Source organism: Strix uralensis, chromosome 8, assembly GCF_047716275.1.
Source record: "Strix uralensis isolate ZFMK-TIS-50842 chromosome 8, bStrUra1, whole genome shotgun sequence".
NCBI classification, from domain to species: Eukaryota; Metazoa; Chordata; class Aves; order Strigiformes; family Strigidae; genus Strix; species Strix uralensis.
The window spans coordinates 29,180,375-29,204,083 of NC_133979.1; the positions used below are offsets into that span (position 1 = coordinate 29,180,375).

At 38.7% G+C, this 23,709-nt stretch overlaps 1 protein-coding gene across 2 annotated transcripts in view; it reads left to right on the forward strand.

Moving 5' to 3' along the window:
* Positions 1-23,709, forward strand: part of KIFAP3 (kinesin associated protein 3) — a 69,535-nt gene that overhangs the window by 6,845 nt on the left and 38,981 nt on the right. For both annotated transcript variants that reach the window (XM_074876895.1, XM_074876896.1), the window contains exons 4-11: positions 588-643; positions 1,134-1,275; positions 2,822-2,921; positions 3,664-3,788; positions 4,243-4,341; positions 5,056-5,234; positions 7,590-7,752; positions 20,936-21,036. In XM_074876895.1, coding sequence (XP_074732996.1) covers positions 588-643; positions 1,134-1,275; positions 2,822-2,921; positions 3,664-3,788; positions 4,243-4,341; positions 5,056-5,234; positions 7,590-7,752; positions 20,936-21,036 — 965 coding nt within the window. The remainder of the gene's footprint in view (positions 1-587; positions 644-1,133; positions 1,276-2,821; positions 2,922-3,663; positions 3,789-4,242; positions 4,342-5,055; positions 5,235-7,589; positions 7,753-20,935; positions 21,037-23,709) is intronic.

The following is a 23,709-nucleotide window of genomic DNA, read 5'->3' on the forward strand; positions in this document are numbered from 1 at the left end:
TTTCTGCTCATGAGACAATTTCATATTTAATGTACGATCCCACATTACCTTGTGGTTAGCAAGGTTTCTTGTGATCGTGAAATGGTAAGCTTTGTTCTCAAGCTGAATTCTTATCTTAATGGAACAAGTTTAAAACAAAGATTAATGTTATCTATACGCTTTGATTGTAACTGCTTTGGGTGGTTTACCCTCTTTTATTCTGTTTGTATGTGTCTTGGTGTATCACAGGGGAGCTTTGCCACAGCATACAAGCAGAATCAAACCTGCTAAGGTGTCACTGTGGAAGTGAGTTTTGTCACTCTTGTCTTGCACTAAGGTTTATTACCCTCTGTGTCCCCAGCTGACTGGGCTGTAACTGATCACTTAGACTGAGAAGTCAAAAGGCAACTGAGGGTTTGTTTTGCTCCCTGTGGGCTGTTCAGCTTTAGAAACGTGACATACCTTAGCTGCATTAGTCTGTCAGGTCAGCTGGACACAAAAGGACTTTGACCTTGATTTAACCAGAGTGTTTACTATGAGAATATTTGGTATGTTTTTTGTCTGTGAATATGTATAACTTCACTGCAACTGTGTCTTTTCCTTTGTAGAAAAGAAAGAGAAATCCAGTAAGCCAAAAGATCCACCCCCATTTGAAGGAATGGAGGTAAATATTGGTGTTAGAGAAATGTAAAACCCATTTACTTCTTAAGTAAGCAGTTATGTAAGGGAGGAGGGGGGAGGAAATGCTGAATTCTCGGGTTTTTTTGCTGCTTGTTTTTTAAACAAAGAATTTGGTTTGGAAATATTGCACAATGGAATAAAAATCATCTCCATAAAGGGTAAAATATTTGACTTGCGTACTACCCCCTCCAACTATAGCACGCAGCAGGACAGCAAGTGAGGTCTGGAACATCGGACAGGACACAGGGAGTCTTGTCTGAGCATCCTTTGTTTTTTGTAATTAAATCTTCTCAGATTTCCTGGTGTTCGTTGGCAGTGATTCTGGATGTGTTGATTTTTTTTCTTTGTATTTTATTTTTTCCTAAGATGTCAAAGCTGTGTGCTCTTTTGTCTTGCAATTGAGTAACATTGTGATTGATTGTGTTGAACTGACATCTCTTTCTATGAAACCCTTGCTTATGACTGCTTTTCAGATTGATGAAGTTGCCAATATCAATGACATGGATGAGTACATTGAGTTACTGTATGAGGACATTCCTGACAAGGTGCGTGGCTCTGCCCTCATTCTGCAGCTGGCAAGGAATCCTGATAATTTGGAAGAACTGCTTATCAATGGTAATTTTAAAACCCAATGGTAAATTCTCTTAATGTTGTGCTCTTTATTTGTGGTGCTTTCTTCTCAAGGGAAAAGTAGTTTAATTTGGGATTTTTTCTAGTTTGCTAGGCTTTGTTTCTCAGTACATAATAAGCTGGCTGTCAAAGCCCAGTTGGATCTCTCTACAAATGGATGCTGCTTAGACTGTTCTTAGGTGGGCCTAACACAGAAATCTTCCTGGCCTCAGTAGGCTTCAACTGGTTTTTTTGATCCTAGTTATTTTGATGCTAAGTTAATTTCAGTTGCCATTGCTGCTGGAGACAAGAGAAGGTAGAATTGTATCCTGAAGATCAGGAAACTTGCTTTGAAAATGGGATTTGCAGGCTGACATAAGTAGAGGTGTCCAGTTTCCAAGAGAATTAATAAATTGAATGTGGATGCATCACCCAAGTATTTCACTAGCACACCATACTCTTTTTGCTTATGGATCCATTTTAAAATCTTATCAGAATTCATGGCAGGACATTCATATTGCTGTCCTTCTGTGTGTGCATACGTATGTGCTGTGCCATGCACATTCTGAGAGCTACTTCAGTGTGGAATAGTGTGTGTTTGTAAATATATGTGTGTACATGTGTATACGTTCTTGTTTCCCATTGCCATCTCTCTTCTGGGGGGAAAAAAGGACCTTATACTCTGTAAAGGTGTCAGACAAACAAAGATAAGGGCAAGCCAAACCAGACCTCCAAAGTGATGGTAGGTTCATGTCTTGTTAATTTAGTAATTTTTTTACCTTGCCCGCTTTGTCTCTTTTACTGAGCCCTTATACCCCTACATTCCTCAAGTGGCTACAGTGTGTACTCTAGCCATCCTGCAATGTCAGCAAGAATTGGAATGGGAGGGGAGTGGTAAGCCATCAAATAATGGCTTGTCCTCATGAGGTGTTTAGAATATTCTAGTGCTTGAAACTACCAGTTGCTACTTTTCTCATTCTGATCATCTAACATGGTGTATGCGAAGAGGGACTGGATAGGGAAAAGTGAAAGGAAAAGATAATTGAATCAGAGAGAAGTAATCTGAAGTATGACAAGAAGAAATGTAAACCAAATTATTAAATAACACAAAGTTGCTATGGGGGAAAAAGTAAATAGAAGTGGATGAAAAATGATAGTTGTCAAGGTAGAATTTAAAGGGGATTTGGAAGTGAACGTGGTGATGTTCTACGTAGGGGCCACAGTGTAATACGGAACATAGAGCTGGCAGAGACCACAAGATCTGAAGTGTAGTGGTAGTTTTAAGATGACCTTAGTGTTTGGTTGCAGTTTCCTTGCATGTTACCCCTTCTTAGGGTTTGTGACTGGATGACCACCCAGTGTATTCTCTATTTTAGTACTGTCTCCAAACAGAACTTGTGAGCAGTGTTACATGTTAAAGTGAGATACCTCTGAAAATCTTCCCTTAGAAAACTGATAGATGTAGAATAAAGTGTATTCAAATTCTGAGTGCCACATGACAAAAGGAGGGAAGTGAAATGCTGACGCTCATCTAAGTGTTGTTTCATTTCAGAAACTGCCCTGGGTGCATTGGCTAGAGTGCTGAGGGAAGACTGGAAACAAAGTGTGGAACTTGCTACCAATATAATTTATATTTTCTTCTGCTTTTCAAGGTGAGTGCAGAGTCCTTGTGTATAGGAACATAAGGAACTTCTCTGCTTAGTGGCTTTTCATTTGTTTTCTACACTACAAAACCCTCACTGAAACAGGAAAAAAATTTGCTGAGACAAACACACTTGGTATAAATGACAAAACTGAGGCACAAGAAGAACCTGCACGGTGAGACAGTGTGCAGTGGAGCTGGAAAGAAACTAGTAGGGATTCTGACCCATAGCTTAGGCTGAGCTGCCACCTTTTATTTACTTCAGCATTCCTATAGGAAAGAAATGGTATTCAAAACTGAAGTGAGTGCTTGGTCTTATTTAGATATGCCAGTGTTTCAGCATATGCTGCCTAGAAATAATTCAAATGGAATTTGCATTGCAACTTGATTTTTGACCTCTACTATATTTCTGGTGAGTAGAGAGTCCTCTGAAACACTTATAATATGAAAAGTGGGGCTGATTGGAAAACAGTTTCCATTACACATGAAAATTGGAATACATTTTTATTTTGACCTGGAACAACAAACTTTCCTTCTACAAGTCTGGAAAAAATATTAATGTTTTCAGGAACTGTTTTTGTTTTGAAATAGTTCTCCAATAGAGAAGTGTTAGAATGGGGCAGAGAGTAAATACCTTTTTTTAATAGTACAAGTGGTGCAGTGTTGGGACATTGCTACTGTAGAGGTCCCAACAGGTTTGGAGTGGTTTGCATTTATTTTTTTCCTCACAGATATTTTTTTCTTCAATGCAGTTTTTCTCAATTTCATGGAATAATCACACACTACAAAATTGGAGCTCTGTGCATGAATATCATAGACCATGAACTGAAGAGACATGAGCTTTGGCAGGAAGAACTTGCTAAAAAGAAGAAAGCTGATATCCTTTTGATATGCTGGGTCAGCTTGATGGCTTCTGACTTGACTTGATAGCTGTTGCTGAGTTATAAGAGATGACCATACAGCAACTTCTGTGAAAGCAGTAGAATTTACTAGACAGTGCAAAATATAATTGCAAATATGAAAGAGACCAAGAGTAAGAAGTTTGGGCTGCTGAAGAGATTAAGCTGGTTACTAAAACAACACAGGAAAAAAAATGTTTTATTTTTAGCAGTATGTCTTAGGAACATTTTTGCTGACTATCAGGGTGTAATACATCCAGGACTAGGAGGAGGAAAAAAATAGGTGTAGCAGGCTGTGGCTGAGGTAGTGTTTTTACACTGGCTGTTCCACAGATCTCTTGCTTTGTACTGGTGACTGAGTAACACCTTTGAGCACAGTAGTCATCTAGACTGTATAACTTTTATCTGAAGACCTTAACTTCTGCCATTTACTTGATGAAGATCCTGAAAATCAAACCCTGAAAAAGGACTATGAGAAAACTTACAAGAAATACCAAGGGCTGGTTGTCAAGCAGGAACAGCTACTCAGAGGTACCAAATCCAAATAGCAAACTATTTTTTTGTTGGTGAATGTGGATAGAGAGTTCTACTGGATGCTTGTTATAACTAGGATGTGTTAAACATACCGAATGTGTGGATGAGTATGGAAGAACATTGCCAAAGAACAGGGAGAAGATGAATACTCTTATCAGATTGTTCGACAGTATGCTGACAATTTTTGAAGTGATCTATCAGTCTTAGAGGAAAAGTAGTAAAAGCAATCCACTTAACTTTTCCTTGCTCATGACGTTGGTTTGGGGGAAGTTGGGTATTTTGGTTTTGTATGTTTGATTTGGGTTTTTTTTAACTTAGCCTAACTTAGCCTGTATTGGACTCAAGTTGAATAGCTTTCACTCTGTCTGTTTTTCTACTAAAATACACTTAATGTTAGATTGAAATGATCTGAGTGGCACAGCTTTTCTGGGAAGGGCCTTAGAATGGTTCCCACTGGAATTGAAAGAAAAAAAAATGTAAAAAGCTTCTAGTGATCGTAATATTTTTTTTTCAAAGCCACTATTTAGAATTAATCTTCTTAATGCTTTCTAAACAGGAATAAAAAGCATTCATGGTCAGTTTCCTTCAAAATTCATTGGGAAGGGAGCAGAATGCTTCTGAATGTCTTAAGTGCTTAATATGTGTATATAGAGACTTGTTTGATTCTGTTGTCTTTGATGTGTTGGTATGGTTTGTATTGGACTTTATTAGTTGCACTTTACCTGCTCCTAAATCTTGCTGAGGATACTCGCACTGAGCTGAAGATGAGAAACAAGAACATTGTCCATATGTTAGTGAAAGCACTGGACCGTGATAATTTTGAGCTGCTTATCCTGGTTGTATCTTTCTTGAAGAAACTCAGCATTTTTATGGAGAACAAAAATGATATGGTAAGGCTCATAGCACTCTACTGCAATACTGGAAAGGTATGGACTCTGAAAACTGTGTGGTTGGAGGGAAGAGGGAGACATCTCTGTCCCCACCTGAAATACCTGTAGCACTGACTATCCTCTTTTGTTAATAGTAAAATGAGTAAAAGAAAAGTAATACAACACCCAGCCATAACATGCTGCAAAAAGTTTGAAGAACTGTCATCCCAAACAGTGAAGCTACTTCAAGATATACATGAAATTCCAGATTTTGAAGTCAGCACTACAAAGTCTTGTCATACCCCCACTTCTGGAGATGCCTATGACCCTTGCCCCAACCTAGACACTTTTGACAACATATTATTGTCTTTACCATGTATTGTCTTGGAAAGAGAGGTAGTTATCCTTTTTCAGTTTGGTAGACTAGTTTACTTATTTCCTAGGTCAGCTTGGTCTTCAAAGGTACCTCACAACTGTTCCTTCATGTTGCCAGTAGCTCCTAAGAACTGTGGGTACTGTTATTCTTCATAAGCTTTTTTTAGGTGAAGTCTCAAACTACTGAAATTGTAGCATATTTTCTTCTGTGACTTTAAGCTCTAGCCGAGTATCTCCTTTACTGATTTCTCAATGGCTTTCCGTCGATACATGCCTTCACTGCTGTGCCTTTATGCCAGTTTGTGAAATGAAAATGATAAATTCACCTTATCCAAGAGGTAATCTGAGATTAATGTTATGCTTAGATTGTGGGGTGAAAAGATCCATGTAAATGCAATAGAAAATTAATTGCATCTTTGTTACTGGATCTGTCATTCACGTGCACATGCACTGAACACTGCAGATGAGGTATCACCCTTATTTATATATGGGTGTCCTATTTCTTAACAAAAGTCAGACACCAAGCATGCATTTTGGGGGGAATGTAGACTGTTTATCGGGTGATTGGTCATTGATTTAGTTTATACTTGTTTAGTGCCCTGAACGACTTTATTAGGAAAATAAGGATTAGCTCTCCAGCCCACTGATTTGCTGGCACACTTTCTGCATTCCATTTGATTTAGTGGAAAGATAAGTGAAACAAAACTGTTGAATTTATTTTATTGCAGAGTGTTTTAACAGTATTGAAAAGACCTTTGAAAAGGTTTGTATGCTTCAGGTCAGCTGTCTGAGCATTTCTTACTCATAATAAAGATGATACTTTTTTCTCCACAATACTATTAAGGAAAGCTACCAATGAAGAAGGTGTTCTAATAAAAATATTAGGGAATAACACAAAAATGTCAAAGGCAGAATGAACCAAAATTAGTTGTGCAGCACCTGATTCTAAGTAAAACTGAATAATCCATGTATATTTATAGCACATTCTTTCCTTTGGTATTCAAGTGCCATATTAAATTCAAAGCAGTGAAGTAGGAGTTCTTGCTATCTGATTGTTTTTGATCAAAGGTATTCAGTCAGTTGTTTGATTATTGCACTCTGCCATGTGCGGAGAGCTGTATGTTTTTTTTCTTAGTATTCATTCTGTGTGTATTTATAACTGGAAGGTTAGTTACATACACACTGAAGTTTGAAGAATGCAAGTAATTTTATGTGCGTCCTTCTGGCCAAAGAAGGTTCTGGGAAACGAAAAATGAATGCATTTAAAAGATTATGTCGAATAAAAGCAGAGAAATGTTGTTTAAAAGATGATAAAAACTTTCTGAAGTCTTGCCAGTCAATGCTCAGATGTCTTTTCTGGCTGGTAAAGTGAACATGATCTCAGGAACTGATACCACTTCTCAGTTCCTAGATTCCACTTTTTAATTTGAAAGTGATACATGTTTCAAGATGACTTTCATGCTTTTATTAAATTAATGTACAGGACGGCATGCCTCTTCAGAGAGCACATGCAAAGTTTTGTCTGGGGGTTCATTTGAAATTCATAATGAAAGGTCTCAAATTCTTTTTGGATGCCAATTTTCTGTCTGTCTTGGTTGGGTATCTCTTTGACTCTAATGTCAGTTGCTCCAGGGTTGCTTGTGTTTAAGTTTAAAAGAGTCCCCACCCCCCCGCCCCCAATCTAGTCTTGCAAGTGATGTCTTGACCACATTCTTGCAGTATTTCAACTGTGAGGAATATTTCCAAGACATCTGAACTGTTTGGTTCAAAAACTTTTTTAATCAACATTACCCGGTAACCCAATCTAGAAGACTTCAACCACAAAGACATAAGCAAAGCTGCTTCAGATGAAAATCCACTGACAGTTGCTATTATGGGTACAAATTGGGTATGTGTTTGCATATGTGTGCGTGTGAATATATAACACACTGAGAGGGCTTTTACATTGAAGACGAAGCAGAGTTTGGATGGATTATGGATTGTTTTTTTACTGATATACAGGTTGAAATGGATATTGTTGAAAAACTTGTGAAAATGGTACCCTGTGAACACGAAGACCTGCTGAACATCACTCTTCGACTGTTATTAAATCTCTCCTTTGACACAGGCCTGAGAAATAAAATGGTACAAGTTGGTCTGCTTCCCAAACTCACTGCACTTCTAGGTATGTTTTCTTTTGTTCTAACGTAGACATTTCAGCAGGGACAGTAAAGCTGTTTGCGTCGTGAGATACGTTGGGTTTGGGATGTACTAAATCCAGTGCAGCTGCTGTATCCAGATGTGATTGGAACAAGTGGAATGCAATGGTGAATCTATGAGCTTTCTCCCCTAGCTTTGTATAGTCTCTTAGGATTGTTTGCCTTCTCAATTTTACATTCAACCTCAGTGTGGCCTTGTTGCTGTTTAGTATACAAGTTAATACCATGAAAACTTACACTGCTTTGGAAGCCTTAATCCTGTCAGTGATTAATATAACAGCTATATGATATATCCTGAAGTGCCTCAGATCTTGTTATGCTTTCTGCTCCACAACCATGTTCGCACTTGATAACCTCCTCTGGGCTGAGCTAAAAGGAAGAAAAAAAGTGGCATTTGGAATCCCTCTTCTTTATACTTTTTTTCCTTAAGACTGTTATTTGGCAGTAAACTGAGAAGTGGAAGCTGGTCAGGAAATATATTTTATCTCTTTTGAGAGAGGATCTAGCTAGGTAGTCTGGCTCAGCTTGGATTTCAAGCTTTTTGGAGCAGGAACTTGTCTCTTTCTTCTGTTTGTACAGCAACTAGGGCTGTGGCCTAAAGTTAAGGTTTCTGGGTGCTTGTCACCCCAAGCAGTGGCATGACACAAATCACTGAAGTCTCTGCTCCCAGAAATTCCTTGTTTAATATTAGAGTCAGACTAAACTCATCAGTAAAATAGCTGCTTTCTAGTATCTGATTCTAATGTGAAGAGGAGAACTTCTTTTCAAATGCCATTCTCTTGGACGTGTAAGCAGGCCTGTGCAGAAGGCTGTTTAGCTCAGAAGAACTGGCTGCTAAAATTGCAGTCTGTTCCTGAAGTGGCTGGTAGGGTAATATGCAGCAAGTTCTGCTAGTACTTTCAGAAGCTTCACTGTTTGTGGTGGTTCTTCTTTCCTTGGAAGTGTTCAACTTTTTTTTTTTTTAACATAGTTGCAAGTGCAGTTTGCCCTAGCTTCTCCCCATAGAATTGATTGATACTTATTTTGCAGTGTGCTGGTTAGAAAATGTAGGTAGAAATATTGTCCCTTACTTGTTTCTAAGGCCAGCCCTGATTTGTGGGATTCTTCTTGGTATAGTGATTCAGGTAATTCTCAAATACATCACTTTGTGTGTCCTGTCTCAGGGAAGCCTGCAACCTTAATAATAAAATAATCATGTGCCAGATGCCCCTTTTATACAGGTTACTTGGGTATTAAACACACATTATTCAAGTCAGTACCCTTCGACTTATATTTGCAGGTCACCTTAAAGTGCTAACACACCTCAACAGCTGTTGACAAGTTACCGTACAGCTCCTAATGCCAAGAGGTCAAGTTTGTTGACTCAGCCTACTGAAACTTAACATTTGTGCATGCTGTGCCTTTGAGTCTTTAGCACTGGGTTTGAGATGAGTATAAATTAAATGTAGTAGGTGTTTAAGGGGAGAGTTGAGATTGCAAAGAATTAAAGGACGGGATTTGTCAAGCAGCGGTTTCGGACTGAGCACTGAGGTGGCTGCAGTCTGCAGTTCTTGAAGACGTGCCGCTTTCCCAAGGACAGTTGGTGGCTTGGGAGCAGGAATGCTCTAAACGTAGGTGTAGGCTGGAAGTGGAGGGGATGGACTGCCTTCAGCTGAGCTATCAGGAATGGACTAAGTATGACGTGGATATATTGGAGAAGGACCATCTTCTTTCTTTCCCTCTCACTTCAGAGTGTTGAGGCTGCTGTTGAAAGCATGGACATGAGAAATTCTGCTTAGTCTTGGTTTCCATTTTAATTAGCCTTTTCTTTTTAATAGTGCCAATGCCTGCTTCCCCGTGTAGCTTTGCCAATCAACACCACTTGCTAGTTTTCGTGGCTTCCCTTCACAAGTCTGAAGTATTGTATATGACAAGACTCCTCTTGCTCCCTCCAGGCACCCAAGTTAATGAACTACAGCTGATCTTTGTTATGCTCTGAATCTCAAAGAACTGGGTGCAGTTGAGGGAAATTTGGCTTCAGACTTGAGAGCAGAAGCTGGGGCAGAGCTGTGGAGGCCTATGAGATATAGCCTGGTGTATTCAGGTTTTTCCATACACAAGCTGCTTGAAGAGGTTTGAGAAGAGATTTTGTTGATTTGTATGACTTCAGTTCTTGAAGAAAACCTTGTAATTGTTGAGTCACCAGGGCCTTGCAGAGAACGTTTTCTGTATTGGTGGCTTTGCTTTAATACTTAGAAATTATATTTACAGAGTAATCTTTTTTTTATACATTCTCTGTGTGAATGCTTTATGTGCCAGTGTATGTGAAGTATGGCTTCAGTGGATTAAGGTGAAAAATCATGTGAATTCACCAAGTGGTTTAAACTAGATGTTTGCCTGAAATGTGGAAAACACAGATTCATTATCACCTCAGAAGGAGAGACCAAAGCAGCATGCTACAGACTACTCTGTGGAGGTTTGCTTCCCTCTTAGAGTGCTCCCATTTTGCTTTGCATGGCATAATTCAAGTGAAGTGGAGTAGAGGAGTGACTTGTTCCAAATACAGTAGAGTTTGGTGGTTAGTATATTTGCTTGTGGAAAGTATTCTCACTTAAAGGGGGAAATGTAGAGCTGAGCTTTAAGAAAACAGATTCACATCCTTCCTTTATCCCTGGGAATGCTCTTCCATTGTTGGACAGAAGGGAAGTGCTACCCTTTTTCATAATTCTTCCTCTGGATGTGTGATTGGTTTCTAAAGTAAATGCCCTGGCAGCAAACAGAAGAAAACATTGTCTACAAGGAAGAATAAAAAAGCCTCACTTCTTGTTTGGACCAAATCCACTTTATTTTTCAGTTAACCGGCCAAACCAAATACAAAATCATTAGTACAGCTCTCTCAAATATAGGCACAGCTTGTGATTCACATTCTTCTAATAAGGGTGCTATTTTGTGCTGCATCTGAGTGGTTTCTTAGCCTTTGTGAAGTGAGACAAATAGTTCTCCATTCTCCATGAGAACAGCAGGCAGTTTGTACAGCAGAACCAGCTGAGTGCTGCTGTGTGTGTTATGGCAGGCTGCAAACTCTTCTTGGTGGACGACTGTTCAGGAGCTCCTGGCAGTATGCAGGTGTGGCAGGCAGTACTGGGGCTTCTAGCTAACCCATGAATTAGTTATTTCTCTCAAAAGGATATAAATGATAGGGTATGGTGCAAAAGCTGTTACAGTGGGCACTGTGTTGCTGATCAAAGGGTAAAAGGAATAGGTCTGGCTGCATGTGGGGAGCAAACATTCTTTCTATGGTGTTTGCATTCATCTCTGGACAGATCTTAGGTGTACTGAATGCATACTGTCTTGAAATCCCATTTTCTTGTCATTTCCCAGTGCAAGCCATGCTTAAAGAGTGAAAACCCATTATGCTTGAAAGTCAGACTAAAGTGTCTCCTCTTGGTTGCTTGAAATGACTAGCTGCTTTTAAAAATCAAGGGCTGATTGAACACAGCTATTGGTGAGCTGAAAAGCGGGCGAGTCACAGAACAGTACCAGTTGCAAATTGGGCCCAAATGGGATGTGGAGTGCCAGAGTGTTGTGCATATGGCTCTGAAAGTGTTACACAGTGCCAAGGTGTTCAATCTCAGAGATTTTAGGTGGTAATGAACATCTTGGGTTATGTTTTCCAGTACAGATTACAGTGACTGAAAGAAAAATGGCTTTGTAGATTCAGCCAAGCAGATAAGCGTTTGCTATACAACACTTTGAAATACAGTGTGATCAGTCCCAGTAGCAATAGTAGAGTTTTGCCATCACAGTATACATCAAGCCTATATGCCTTATTCATGTGAGCATCCTGGCCTGATGTTCTTAGTTTATTGATGTTCCAGGACTTAGTATCAGCACACAGAGTAGTAGTAGCCACCAGATCTTACACAGAAGTCTAAGCTCTGTGCAATAGTTTGAAAACTCCACAGCAGGTCAAACTTTTCTATTAGGACTTCTTTATGATGGAGATGGCCAGAGCACAGGGTAACTTTGACAGTCTGATTTAGTCCCCACTGAAGAGTCTGTCTTCACTAAGTTCATTGATAGGATTTTTGGGAATTTTATTGTCTAAAATCTTTTCTGGAAACTGCTGAAATTCCTCTGATATTTTTCCATTCTTTACAAGTTAAGTTTAATGAGCAATCAAAGAATTGCGAAACAGTTGTATGTTAGGTTTCTTAACAATCAAGTCTTGATATGGTATGCAGCCAAGCTGGATTATATGTTGACTGCTGTTTAAAAACCCAAGAAGTACTTTGCTGGCTAATTAACGGAGTGCTGTGGGTTTTTAATGTTCTATTCCTTTTATGAAAGTTTCTTTTAAGAAGGCTTAAAGTAGATGTGTTCTCTTTATGAGTTCACTTGGCCTTTTTGTAATGAACTTATTATGGAGCTTCACACATCTGTTGAAAAATGGAGCTTCTTATAGGCTACTGCAGTGTTTTTTCTGGCTTTAATAGGCCTCGTTTATCCTATAAAGAAACATACATTTTCTTACCTGATCAAGTGAGCAAACAATAGGGGTCAGATGTGGCAAAGACCCTAACAAAAAGCACATGTCCAGCCATCAGGGTGAGGTAAAGTCATATCGGGATTGCTTGAAGTTATTAATGGCAGTAAAATTTATGCTTCCTCCTGTTTTCCCAATTAAATTGAGAAACCTTTTTTTCCTAAGGTGGCTCTGCAGCAGCTGGTTCCAATACTTGTTGTGTGAATATTGCCTGGGGTGTCTCCATTCCTTTATAGTAGAGGCTGGCTGAAGCACATTAAGTAACAGTTCAACTACAGGGACCAGTCTGTTGGAAAGCAGTAATTATTAAGGGATTTATTTTAATGGTAGTTTTTTTTATCATTTGTGGTGAGTATGGCCAAGGCTTAAAAAAATTCAACCCACAACAATAAACAAACAAAAAGAACCTACCAAAAGAAACACAAAACAAAAACATCTCTTAACATTCAACTTCTAAATCCTTATTAGAAGTGCAAATAAACCTACCATGTCTGTCTGACTTAAGGAGTGTTGGGTGCACAGTGTGTCTTAGAACCCAGCACTTATTTAGATACCTTAACTATGGATTAGACAGCAAACTTTAGTATTATTAAAAAAAATTGACTTCAGATGTTGAGAAATACAGAACTCCAAGTAGAGAGACGTCAGTATTGCTAATATTGTGTTTGAAGCAGAAATAAAATCCCAACTAACTTTAAGGTAAACACCATCACTATGTCCTGGCTTCCTGCTACTGGTAAATTGTAGTGAATTACCAGAAAAGAATAACTGAAATTCATAACGTTATATTTTTATATAAGCTTCTAAGTTTTTGAAGTCTGTTTAAGATTTTTCTGACTCCTTTATCACTGTCCAGAGCTGGAAACAGTTTTTCCATTTTGTAGCTATTACAGGTGGATCCTTGCTAACTTGAACACTCAGCTTTTGACTGTTCAGGTGAGTGAAAGCTCATTGCTGTGGTGTGCTGCTCCCAAGTGCACGTGTGTATTTAGCTGTGTTACTAGCTTTTTTAATGGAGGGGATAACTTTGGTGTAACACAAGAAACTAAGTTCATGAGTGTTGACTGAAAATAGAAATGCTTATGGCAGCAGCAAGGACAGGAGTGGAGAGATGGCAGAAATCTAAAGATGAGGGACCAGAGTTGTTGGAAAATCACTAAACTGATGAATGGGAAGGATCCCCTGAGCCAGTATTTCTGCTGTGGAGCTTACAGTATGTGACCGTGTAATTAATTGAATTCTTTTAATTGCTTCTTTGCATATTGCAAGAGCAAATTAATACTTAACAGTAAAAAGTAAATCTAGTCTTCTATGTGAACTGTTGACATCTGAAAGCTTCACAGGGCATAACTTGGATGCCTAAAGCATGACAGAACAGAAACAACCAGCTCTAGTTTCTTGGAAAATCTCCATATAGAAGGGGTGGGGCACTACTGCTAGTCTTCCTAATCTGTGGTAACATCTTCGTTCAACCTTTATGAGGGCCAAGGTTGAAGAGAGAGGAGCACCTTCTCCAAAGTCCTTGTGAAGCCTGCAGGCAGAGGCATGGTCTCAAAGGATCACATGGAACAATTTTGCAGAGGTAGTAATCCCATAGATCCTGAGGCTTTTACAAATTCAGGCATAAGGGTGCAGCTTGCAATTTGCTTTCCTATTTGGAAATGCGGAAACATCTTAACTCATGAGTTTCTGATCTTCTCCAGTACAGGAGACCAACTGCAGATTCCCCATGTCGCAGTTGCTAAGGTGAGAAATCCTTTGTCAGTTGATAGTATTATCTTCAAACCCTTTGAGCTGATGGGGGAAGAGATACGCTAACCTAAAAATTATTGCACTATAGTGAGTATAGTGCTGGTATATCTCCATACAATCAATTTCTGTTCCTTTGACCTCTGATGTGCAGATGCTTTGCAGGATGGGTTATAATTTTAAATATTTGAGTAGTCTCATTGAATAAAGGAGAACTTTCTGTGTGAGGCTGGGGCCTCAAATGTCTCCTTTTTGGAAAAGCTATCAGATCTGTGAGAAACTTGTAGATAATCAGCAATGACCTTTTAAATAACAAAAATATGATGTTTTCACAATGAGAAGAATATAACTGAATTATTTACCTTTCTTCCAAGACTTTGCCAGTAGAGTATGCTGGTACTCCCACAGGAACAGTATCTCTTGAGTAATAAGGAGCTTAATTCTTGTTATCTGGAAGACTCAAAAGCTCAACCAGAGCTTAACTCCACTTTTTGGGTTTAGCAGATTTGAACCTCAGCTTTGTACTTGAGCAACTTCGAAACATGGGTAAAACCGGTTTCCATTTCAATGCGGTGAATCATCCCTTTCTCAAAGTGAAAGGCAGTATGATGCATTGTTTTTTTTCTTTTTCCTCCTTCGAGCAGGAGCATTTTGAAATATAGCTGCACCATCCATTCAGGACTGAGGCTGTTCTGCTGTGGAGCTGTGCACCCACAGACCCAGGAGCATAGAAAGCCTCTACCTATTTCCAATTTCCATTCCCGCTGAATTCCAAACAAGAAGACTGGAAGGGTGTTTTTAGAGCAGAGAAGTCTGAATATTTTCTAGTAATTGTAACTGGAGCGGTTGATGTAGCTCAATGAAACATAGTGCAGAAATGGCAAAAATTATGCATGTCCTATAAATTTCCATTTAATTGTACACAGCATAAGTAAGCATTTAATCTATGTAGCTTGGTGGAGACTTCTAAAGGAACAGCTTTGCATGGAATTTTTTCCACCTACTTTGGAAGTGGGAGTTTTCTTAGTTTGCATCAAACTAAGAACCACCTCTTCTAATTTCCAGTTTCTTGTAATAACAGTAGTTAATTCTTTTTCTATCTCTTGCTTTCTTCCTTGCTCATAGCCTGACCCAAAACATATTTCTCTTGTGGAGAAAAGAGAAGTAGCTTTATCTTCTTCCTTCAGGGATAATCCTATTGCCTCCTGTTTTCTCTCTAATCTGAACTTCTAATTCATTTATTTCTGACTTGTGCAGTACATGGGATATTACAACCAATCAGTTTCCAATTTCTGTGTGAACTCACATGAGTTCAAGTATGATTGGTTGTAGGACATCCTGAATGACAAAAATGTTTGTTTTTTCCTGTAGGAAGATCAAGCCTCAAAAAAGGACATATCTAAATTTAGCAGTATGTTGTCTACCCAGTGGCAATGCTTTGTTGTCTTTTTATGAGTAGCGGTACTGCAGTTAAGTGTTTACTGTATATTTTTCAGTCTGTCTTGCATAGAGTTCCAGGCAAAGAAATTGAGTCTGGGGGCTCCAGATGTGCAGCTTAATTTTTGTCTGTAACTGTAACATTAAATAACCTAAATTAGTCATTTAGTAGTCCTTTGACTTAGGATTCATCATTATAATTCCTTCTTTGTTTCCTAGAAAAAAAATTGTATCCATGTTTCAGATGTGGCATGTACTTAATTTTTTGGGGGGGAAGGAAAGAAAAAAAAAAAACAAACTAAAAAACCAAAAAAGCCTCCAACCATGGCAAAATCAGGGGTTTAAGTTAGGCTTATGGTATGAAGCCAGTTTCAAATAACATAAAGGTGGCACAAGAGCGGTTATTAGTATGTAATTAAATCATAATATATTATTTACAATGACTAGTCTCCTTGAGTATGAGCAGATTTGAAAATTCTTTCAGGTTCTCTTGATAAAATAAACTGATATATCCAATACGATTTATATTTATGTATGTAAATCAAATCAATATGTGTCTAAAACCACACATGGAGTAACTTAGTCCAACTGTTTCAGAGCTGGTTGCAAGGAATAATATGGGACAGTGGTAACCAGAGATACCTTTCTATCACTTTTTTCCTAAGATCACTGCTAATTATGATGCATGTGAATAATCTCTTGATTTCAATGTTTTCTGACAGCAGTATGAGACAGTGTATAGATCTGATACTCGGTTTGTGACATTCTTATCCATCTAGATTTCTTATTTGCCTAATTCTGCAGCAGATTTGACTTGAGAGTATCAGAGTTTGAAACTGAAATGAAGATTCACTCTGCCATTTTAATAGGTATTTACCTTCGTTTGTTCTGGTTTTGATTTAGTGTACTTAACATTTTGCACATGAGTTGGATAGGGTATATTTCATATCTAATGTGGACACTTTGATGATTCCATTAGAAATGATGGCTGCTTGAATTGCTGATAGTGTTATATTTGAATAATTTAGTCCATAATTTATATTCTTATTTTTACTTTAGCATTTGAAAACTGAATGCTGCTGTTGCAACTCAGAGTAGCATTTCAGTTTTACAGCTTTAGGATTTCTCTTTTGTCGCTGTGGAGCTAATGGAGGATTTTTTTCATTTTAAGCTCACAACCTCAACCAAAACATAGGACCTGATCTCGTGATCAAGAAATCGTGGGTTTTTTCTTTAGCTTCTGCTAACTAGTACCATTTAGATCTTTAACCTTAGTAAGAACTAGACATGGAATTCAGGCGTTGGTCCCCAGAACGGGCACATGGCTTCTTATTAATGTTCAAAGGCTAAGAATCTGAAGCCATTTTGAACTCAGAACCCATCATGTATTTATTTCCCTCTCTAATTTGCAGAAAACTAGTTGTGAAAACAGCCCGAGGGACCTGATATTTTTCCATCCCAGCTGCTCCAGCTGAACTACAGCTGCAAAAAAAATCTAAGTATTGTTTCTATAAACTGTTGAGTGTATTTTATAACACAATAATTCCCACAAAATCAGTAACTGCAGTTAATGACCGGTTTGTTAAGGCATTAACTGCACTCAGCTGGGAATGACCAATTTCTCTGGAATGGCTGTATAAGAACTAAGGATAATTCAGTAACACTTTCAAATAATTATTTGGTTAATTAATGGTAAATTCTTGTGGAAATCCTATCAAAGTACTCATGACCCCCACATTTAATATCCAATGAGTTCATTATGATTCATGTTTTATTGCCATAAATACCAGAAGAATCCGTAATGACTAGGCCATTATTTTCCAGGGCTGCCCTTACTGCTTCAGGCCATTTGGCTATTCCACCTTCAGTCATAAAAAGCTTGATGCGCAAAACTACCAGCATTTGTAGGCCACAACTTTTTGGCACCCCACCAAAACTTTGGTGATTTTTATGAACACGTTTGGCAGAGATCTGTTTTTTTCTTTTCTTTCTCTTGCTTTTTCTAGTTAGGGGAATAATTGGTGCCTATTGTACCAAGTCATAAGGAAGTCTTCCTTGCAGTGTCTGCTGCTGTTTCATGTGTGGCCTTCAGTAGTGGTCAAAAATAGCAGAAAAGGTATCACCACCATGCTTTGGAAAGTTGCTCTCTAGCCAGGTACTGGACAGGGTTTGAAATTTTTGCAGCCAAGTCTCTAAACAATGATTGACTTAAGGCTTTATTCATTAGCATTCAGATGAGTATAAAATAATAAAAACAAAATAAGCTTGGTACTGGCATATTCAAGTAATAGTCAGTAGCTGCCAGTTTATGTTTTTGGGAGTGAAGTCCCTCTGTAAAAGGATGGCAGTTGGCTTGGTGGATTTTTCAAACAGCCTGTCGCTTCTTACCCATTTATACAATCTTCAGCCTGCAAGATGATGCTTAGTATTTAAAATGCTGTAACTGTTGAATCTCTTCTCTTCCTAATCTTCAACAAACTAGTTATGCATGGTTTCCAGTCAACTTTCCAATAGACTGTGTGCTTCCTAATTGAGCACGAGATTAACAATTGCGTTAAATCATGCTGGCTGTGCTTAAAAACTACCACCTCTTGATTTTCCTGAAGCATTTGATTCTTTGGATCATGAGTTGCCACTGTTTTGCATGAGAACCAAAAAAAGGCAGGAGCTTCTGCTTTTACTCCACCAAAGTGCTTCCATAGGGAAAGTGGGACAGTGAAATTTCCAGACACCAGCCTGAAACTTGTTCCTTTCTGGGAAATTAAAATGAAATTAAACTTAAAATGCATACACCATTTAAATACTTAAAAGCTGGTTTAGTTGCACACTGTTTTCTTTTAGCTTTAGTTCTGTAGTTTTTCATCTTCAAGTCAGTAGAATTCAGGGTTTTTTTTTCCATTTACTTACAATTAAAAAATACTTCCTTGCTGAGCCTCTTCAATAAGTGCCTCTGGCTTAAATCCTCTGAACCCTTCTCTGTTCCCTGTGTTGATAGTAGGACAGGGGAACTGGGGGGAAATGGGTCAGTTAACTGCACAGCAAGAAGGAATTTAAATTCAGTTCTTTTTGAAATTATAGCTGTCTCTGCCTTTGGTATGTCATGAAATCTGTCTTATGGAACATACTTTGAGAGAATGATTTAAGTGCCAGTCATTAAAAAACCAAGTCCTTAAGATTTCATTCAGATAAAATAAATTGATTTGAATTCTGGATATTCTTCACACTTTAGGTTGAGTATCTAGGTCTTTTTATTTTTGGTAGTTTAGAAAGCAAGGCAGTGCTGTCATTCAGCACTGATACCGGAGGTAGTGTTCAGGCATTAGAAAGATTATTATGGCAAGCTGGGCCTCTGAAAAAAGGGGAGAGAAAATTACACAGAGTTTCTTCTCAAAAAACAGAGGGCGTTGCTGCTAAAGTAGGCTATTTTATTTGAAAATAAGCTGCCAGTATTGCTAAATACCAGGAAACTGCTGTTGCTACCAAATATAAGACCGTCTTAGCTGATGCTTTATCTTAGCACAAATGAAGCTTACAAAAATAAGGAGGAAAAATACCCATGAAGGACAGAGGTTAAACAGATATAAAGTAGCATCATACTTGTTTACTGCCTACCAGTTCATACCTGCTGAAGGTCTGGTCCAACTTCACTCTAGTTTGTTTTTCTTGTGGCTGTTCTGACGAGTCAACCTTTCCTCCCTTTTATACTGGCTTACCTTTTGCTTCACATAGTGTTTCCTGCATTATCCAGCAACGTGTAATTGTAATTTGAGTCTTAAATTCGAGCCTTGATGTTTGAGTCTTAAATAGAAGCATGGAAAGAAGTGTTAAGAGCAGTGTAAACAGCTCTTTTTTTTCCAGTCTCATGAAATTTGAAGGCATAATTTACTCTTGAAATTTTTATATTTGCTTAGGAGAAGCCTTTAGCTGTATGTATGGGAAGCTTTTTTCATGTAATTGTTGGATTTACAATGTCACTACAAGTGAATAGGTAGGTAAGATGACCAGTGATAAGAGAAGCACAAAAGATAGTAAACACTTCGTTTTGTTTGCTTAAAACGGAGTATGTATGCTTCAGCAACTATAGTACCGTTCGTGCTTTTATGTTAATAATAGCCAGAGTAGCTTTCAGATTTTGGAGTCATCCTTCGCCAGCTGTTAAGCATGTGGAAGGTTGTGATACAAGTTATGGTTTTTCAAACAGGTAAGAATCCAGAAAGATCTGAAAGGTCAGCTATGTTTTTAGGTTCGGCATGGGAAAGAATACTTCACTGTTGTAGGGCAACTGCCAGAAGGGTTTCATGGGTCTTTTTTGGTAATTCAATTTTGAAAAAAGGCACAAATGTGCATTCTCAGGATAAAGGCATCATATCCTTGCTACTTAAAGGAAATTCCAGTTCCTAATGATGTATGCAGAAGAAAAATTTAACTGTGTTGGTTGCTGCTTGAGGTCTTGATGCTTTGCCAAGGTGTTAAACAGATATGTTCTAACTTAGCTTAAATAGAAGTGGGAGGTAGGATATTTCTGTTCAGTTGTATAAGAACTGTGATTAAATTCTGAGTTGGTGACCTTATTACATCCTGGTCTAACATAAACGTTCAGATGAATGTTTTATCCCATATATAGCCAGTATCCTGCTAATGTAGGGCTAGAGGAGAGCTCAAGAGAATGCTCAGTCTGGATTTCAGCAGTGAGTCAAGATCAAATTCGTCTGTGTTGTTCTTAAACATTTGTATGTTTGTCTAAGTTGGTTTTATAGAACCTTTCCGTTAAATACTTCACAGCCTACTCACATTAACCGCTCCAATTTTTCTTGGGAATCTTTTTCTCTTTGGTAAGTATTAATGTGAAAATATACTAATGTCATCTTTGAAATGTATGAAGCACAAAAGGCACCCACAGGATAATATTGTCATTTAGGATAATAAAACAATCAGTATGTGACTTACTTGAAAGGCTCTAGATTCCTTCTACAACACTTTTTAGTGGTAGTTCTTATTTTTCTCTCTGGCATTGGTACATTCTTTATCATTTCACTTTGAGACAAGCTTGTTGTTTCAACAGGAATATCCACAGCTAAATTGGCATTACATTTGATATTTAATTTCCTAGCTGGAAACTGATGAAGGCTCTCTCTGGATGGCCTATCATTACTAAGTGTCCTTTCACAAAATACATTCCTTGCAAAGTGTGGTTTAAGGAAGTGTTTTGAGGTGCTGGAGAGAGGGGTAGTTATTAGCATTGCCTTTGTTGCCTCTCTGCACAAATATGTGGTTCGTTTGGATAGGCTAGGCAAGAGCCTTTCAATAATGTTGCACTTCTGATTTAAATTTTCCCTCTATTAGCTAGGATTTTTGTGCTTTTTGTTTTCCCCTTTTAAGTGTTTACAACACCTAAAATACTAGACTTCCATTAATGCAGATTTTTTTTCTCCTTCTAGCAAACGAAAACTACAAACAAGTAGCAATGTGTATTCTGTATCACATAAGCATGGATGATCGCTTTAAATCAATGTTTGCATACACAGACTGTATCCCACAGGTATGTGCTTTTCTATGTGATGAGGTGGTAGGTCGCACCTTTCCCTGTGCAGGTCTTTTCCTCACTCATAGCAGAGCTCGCACTGACACCCACAGGTGACAGTGGGAACAACCACGATGCTGCTGAGTCGGTAGTGAACCACCTACTCATCGGGCAGCCTGACTGTTTTTGCTGTCTTTTAATGGTCCCCAGAAAAAGAATAGGCTACATATTCTCTGTCAGTGCTGCTAACACTTGAACTGCATCAGTGAATTGGTAAAAGTACAGGTGACCTGATGAATTTCTACAGAAGATTGGGAATGCTTGAAAGCGATTAAGTTTGTGCACAGCAGGTCCTTAGGGAACCTTGTGGAAAGTATTTCCTTTACAATTTTAGAAGGCATTCTTTTCTGATCCCATTGGGTATCAAAATTTCAACGTTTCCAGTATTACAGGATATGAACTGGAAACCAGCCAAGCAGTGTTGTGTTGTGACATGACAATTCCTTTTCCAACTGCAGGCGTGTACAACAGGGGAGACTTGAAGACTATGGAAGGTTCTTCACCGATCTTTCAGGCTACAGTTTGTTGCATGACATTTTGTCTCCAGTTTTTGATCCAAGTTTTTTTTGTCTCCAGTCTTTGATCCAAGCAGAGACGCAGTATCATGGGGTTTGGGGTTTTGTGTGTATTTTTTTTGTGTGTTTTGTTGTTTGTTTTTTAACAAGTACCAAATCCTCTCTTACTGATTTTTTGCTTGTTTGTTTGCTTGTTTGTTTTTTCTTCCTCAGTCCTGATGAGGCTGGAGTTGAGAGAGCTTGTGTTGCATAAGCGTAAGAGCTCTCCAGTAGCTTTTTCAGAATTGCACCATGATATTTTCTTTCTTGCCAAACATGTTTTAACATCAAATACATCCAGAATGGGAAGTTGCCATGGAAAGTTTTCAGAATGTTTCTGGTCACTATCTCATGACAAAAATGGTGATGTTTTTCCAAATACAGGAGGATTTTGTAGAATAGAGAGGGGAGAAGTGGTGTGAATAACTAGTGTATGTTACAAAATGGTCTTGTAAACATCCTGCTGACTGCCTTTTCTGCCACAAGAAGCAACTACATGTTAAGGCATTTGCATGATAAGGGACCTGCTTTGTTCTGAACAGTTACCAGCCAAACCAGAATTCATGCCTGTGTTTCAGGGCTCATTTATGACGTGCTTTCAGGGAATCTTGGCGTGAGTCTTAGATCCCGAGTGCCAAATGTAAAGAGCTGTGGAAACTTCTGTGATATCATACTCTGCCCTTTGGTGAACATTGTTGTTCTGATAGGCAATAACTGCTCGAACTAGTGCTTACAGAGCAGTATCTAAAGACTAGTGGAGCAGGAAACAAGTTCGCTGCCTTCATTGGACTTTGGCTAAAACTACAAAATCCGAAGGGTAACTATGGCTTTTGATGGTCAATGTAATCATTCACAGATCACATCTGCTGACTTTCAAAAAGGACAAGCTGGACAACCAGAGCTTAAATTTTATTAACGAATGTTCAAAACTAGGACAGTTAAGGAAGACGGAGGTAGCAGAAAACATGAGGAAGTGGATAAGGCATCAGGAGAAGAAAGCAACCCTTTTAAAAGGACTCCCTGCCATCTGATTCTACCCTGGAAAACCAGTTTGTCTTTTCCATAGCAGTATGTGCCCTTCTGTGAATTTCTTTCCTTCTGAGGAAAGGTGTACATCTAAACTGGCAAATACTCAATAATGACTGTTTAGCTGTTGTAGAAAGTGGTTGGAAAATCAGTCCCCTGTTGTCATTTTGAACAGGCGAAGTGCTTGACAAGGGCTTGCGCGTGCTGTCCCAGGTAAACATCCTTGTGGATTGCAGGAGTTAGTGGGTGCTATTCTAGTAACAGTTAAAAGTGAGTATTAACAGTTCATTCTTGTTTAGACCTCAGCAATGCGTGTTTTGTTTAAATAGGTGCAAATGCCATCCAGATGCTTATAAAAGCCTTTATTGGTAATAACCTGGCCAATCAAAGGGCATGGTTAGGCAGTGATGTCATGGTGATATTTAATATTTTACCGCAGAGCAGTGTGCAAGGTTCTCCGCAGCTACCCACATGTTTTCCACCACGGTTGTCCTGTTTGGCCCCTCTTTGATCTATAAGCTTCTTTTCAGCTTAATGCTGGTAAACGTCCTCTCTTGACAGCACCCTTTGCTCCTGTCCGCCATTATCTGCTGAAGTTCAGAAACCAGAGCATCACTTCAAACAGCAGAGTTAGGGAGTAGCCGGTCAGGAGAGATTCCTGAGGCATGCAGTTCTGGCATAATCATTCAAAGATGTTTGAGCTGGGCTTGGGGAGGGGGTTGGACAGAGGTGTATGTGAACAGAGAGCTGTGGGGGTTGGCCTCTGGTCACTGGTAAATAAGTGAAGGCAGGTGCCAGAGAGTCTAGACACAGTGATTTCAGTCCTGGTCTGTGGTATCTGATACTCAATATGGGACTTGTCTGATTGAACACTACTGCCTCTTCATTGCACATGCTGCAGTCTTTTTACTGCCTTCCTGTTAAATCAGTAAAAGATGACAATGGACATAGTAAAAGCAGAACAAATTTAATTTTAATATTTCCTATTTGGCAGCAATTACTCCTCCTTTTGAAGTGGCACAAGAAGCAATCAAATTAAATGAAGACATAA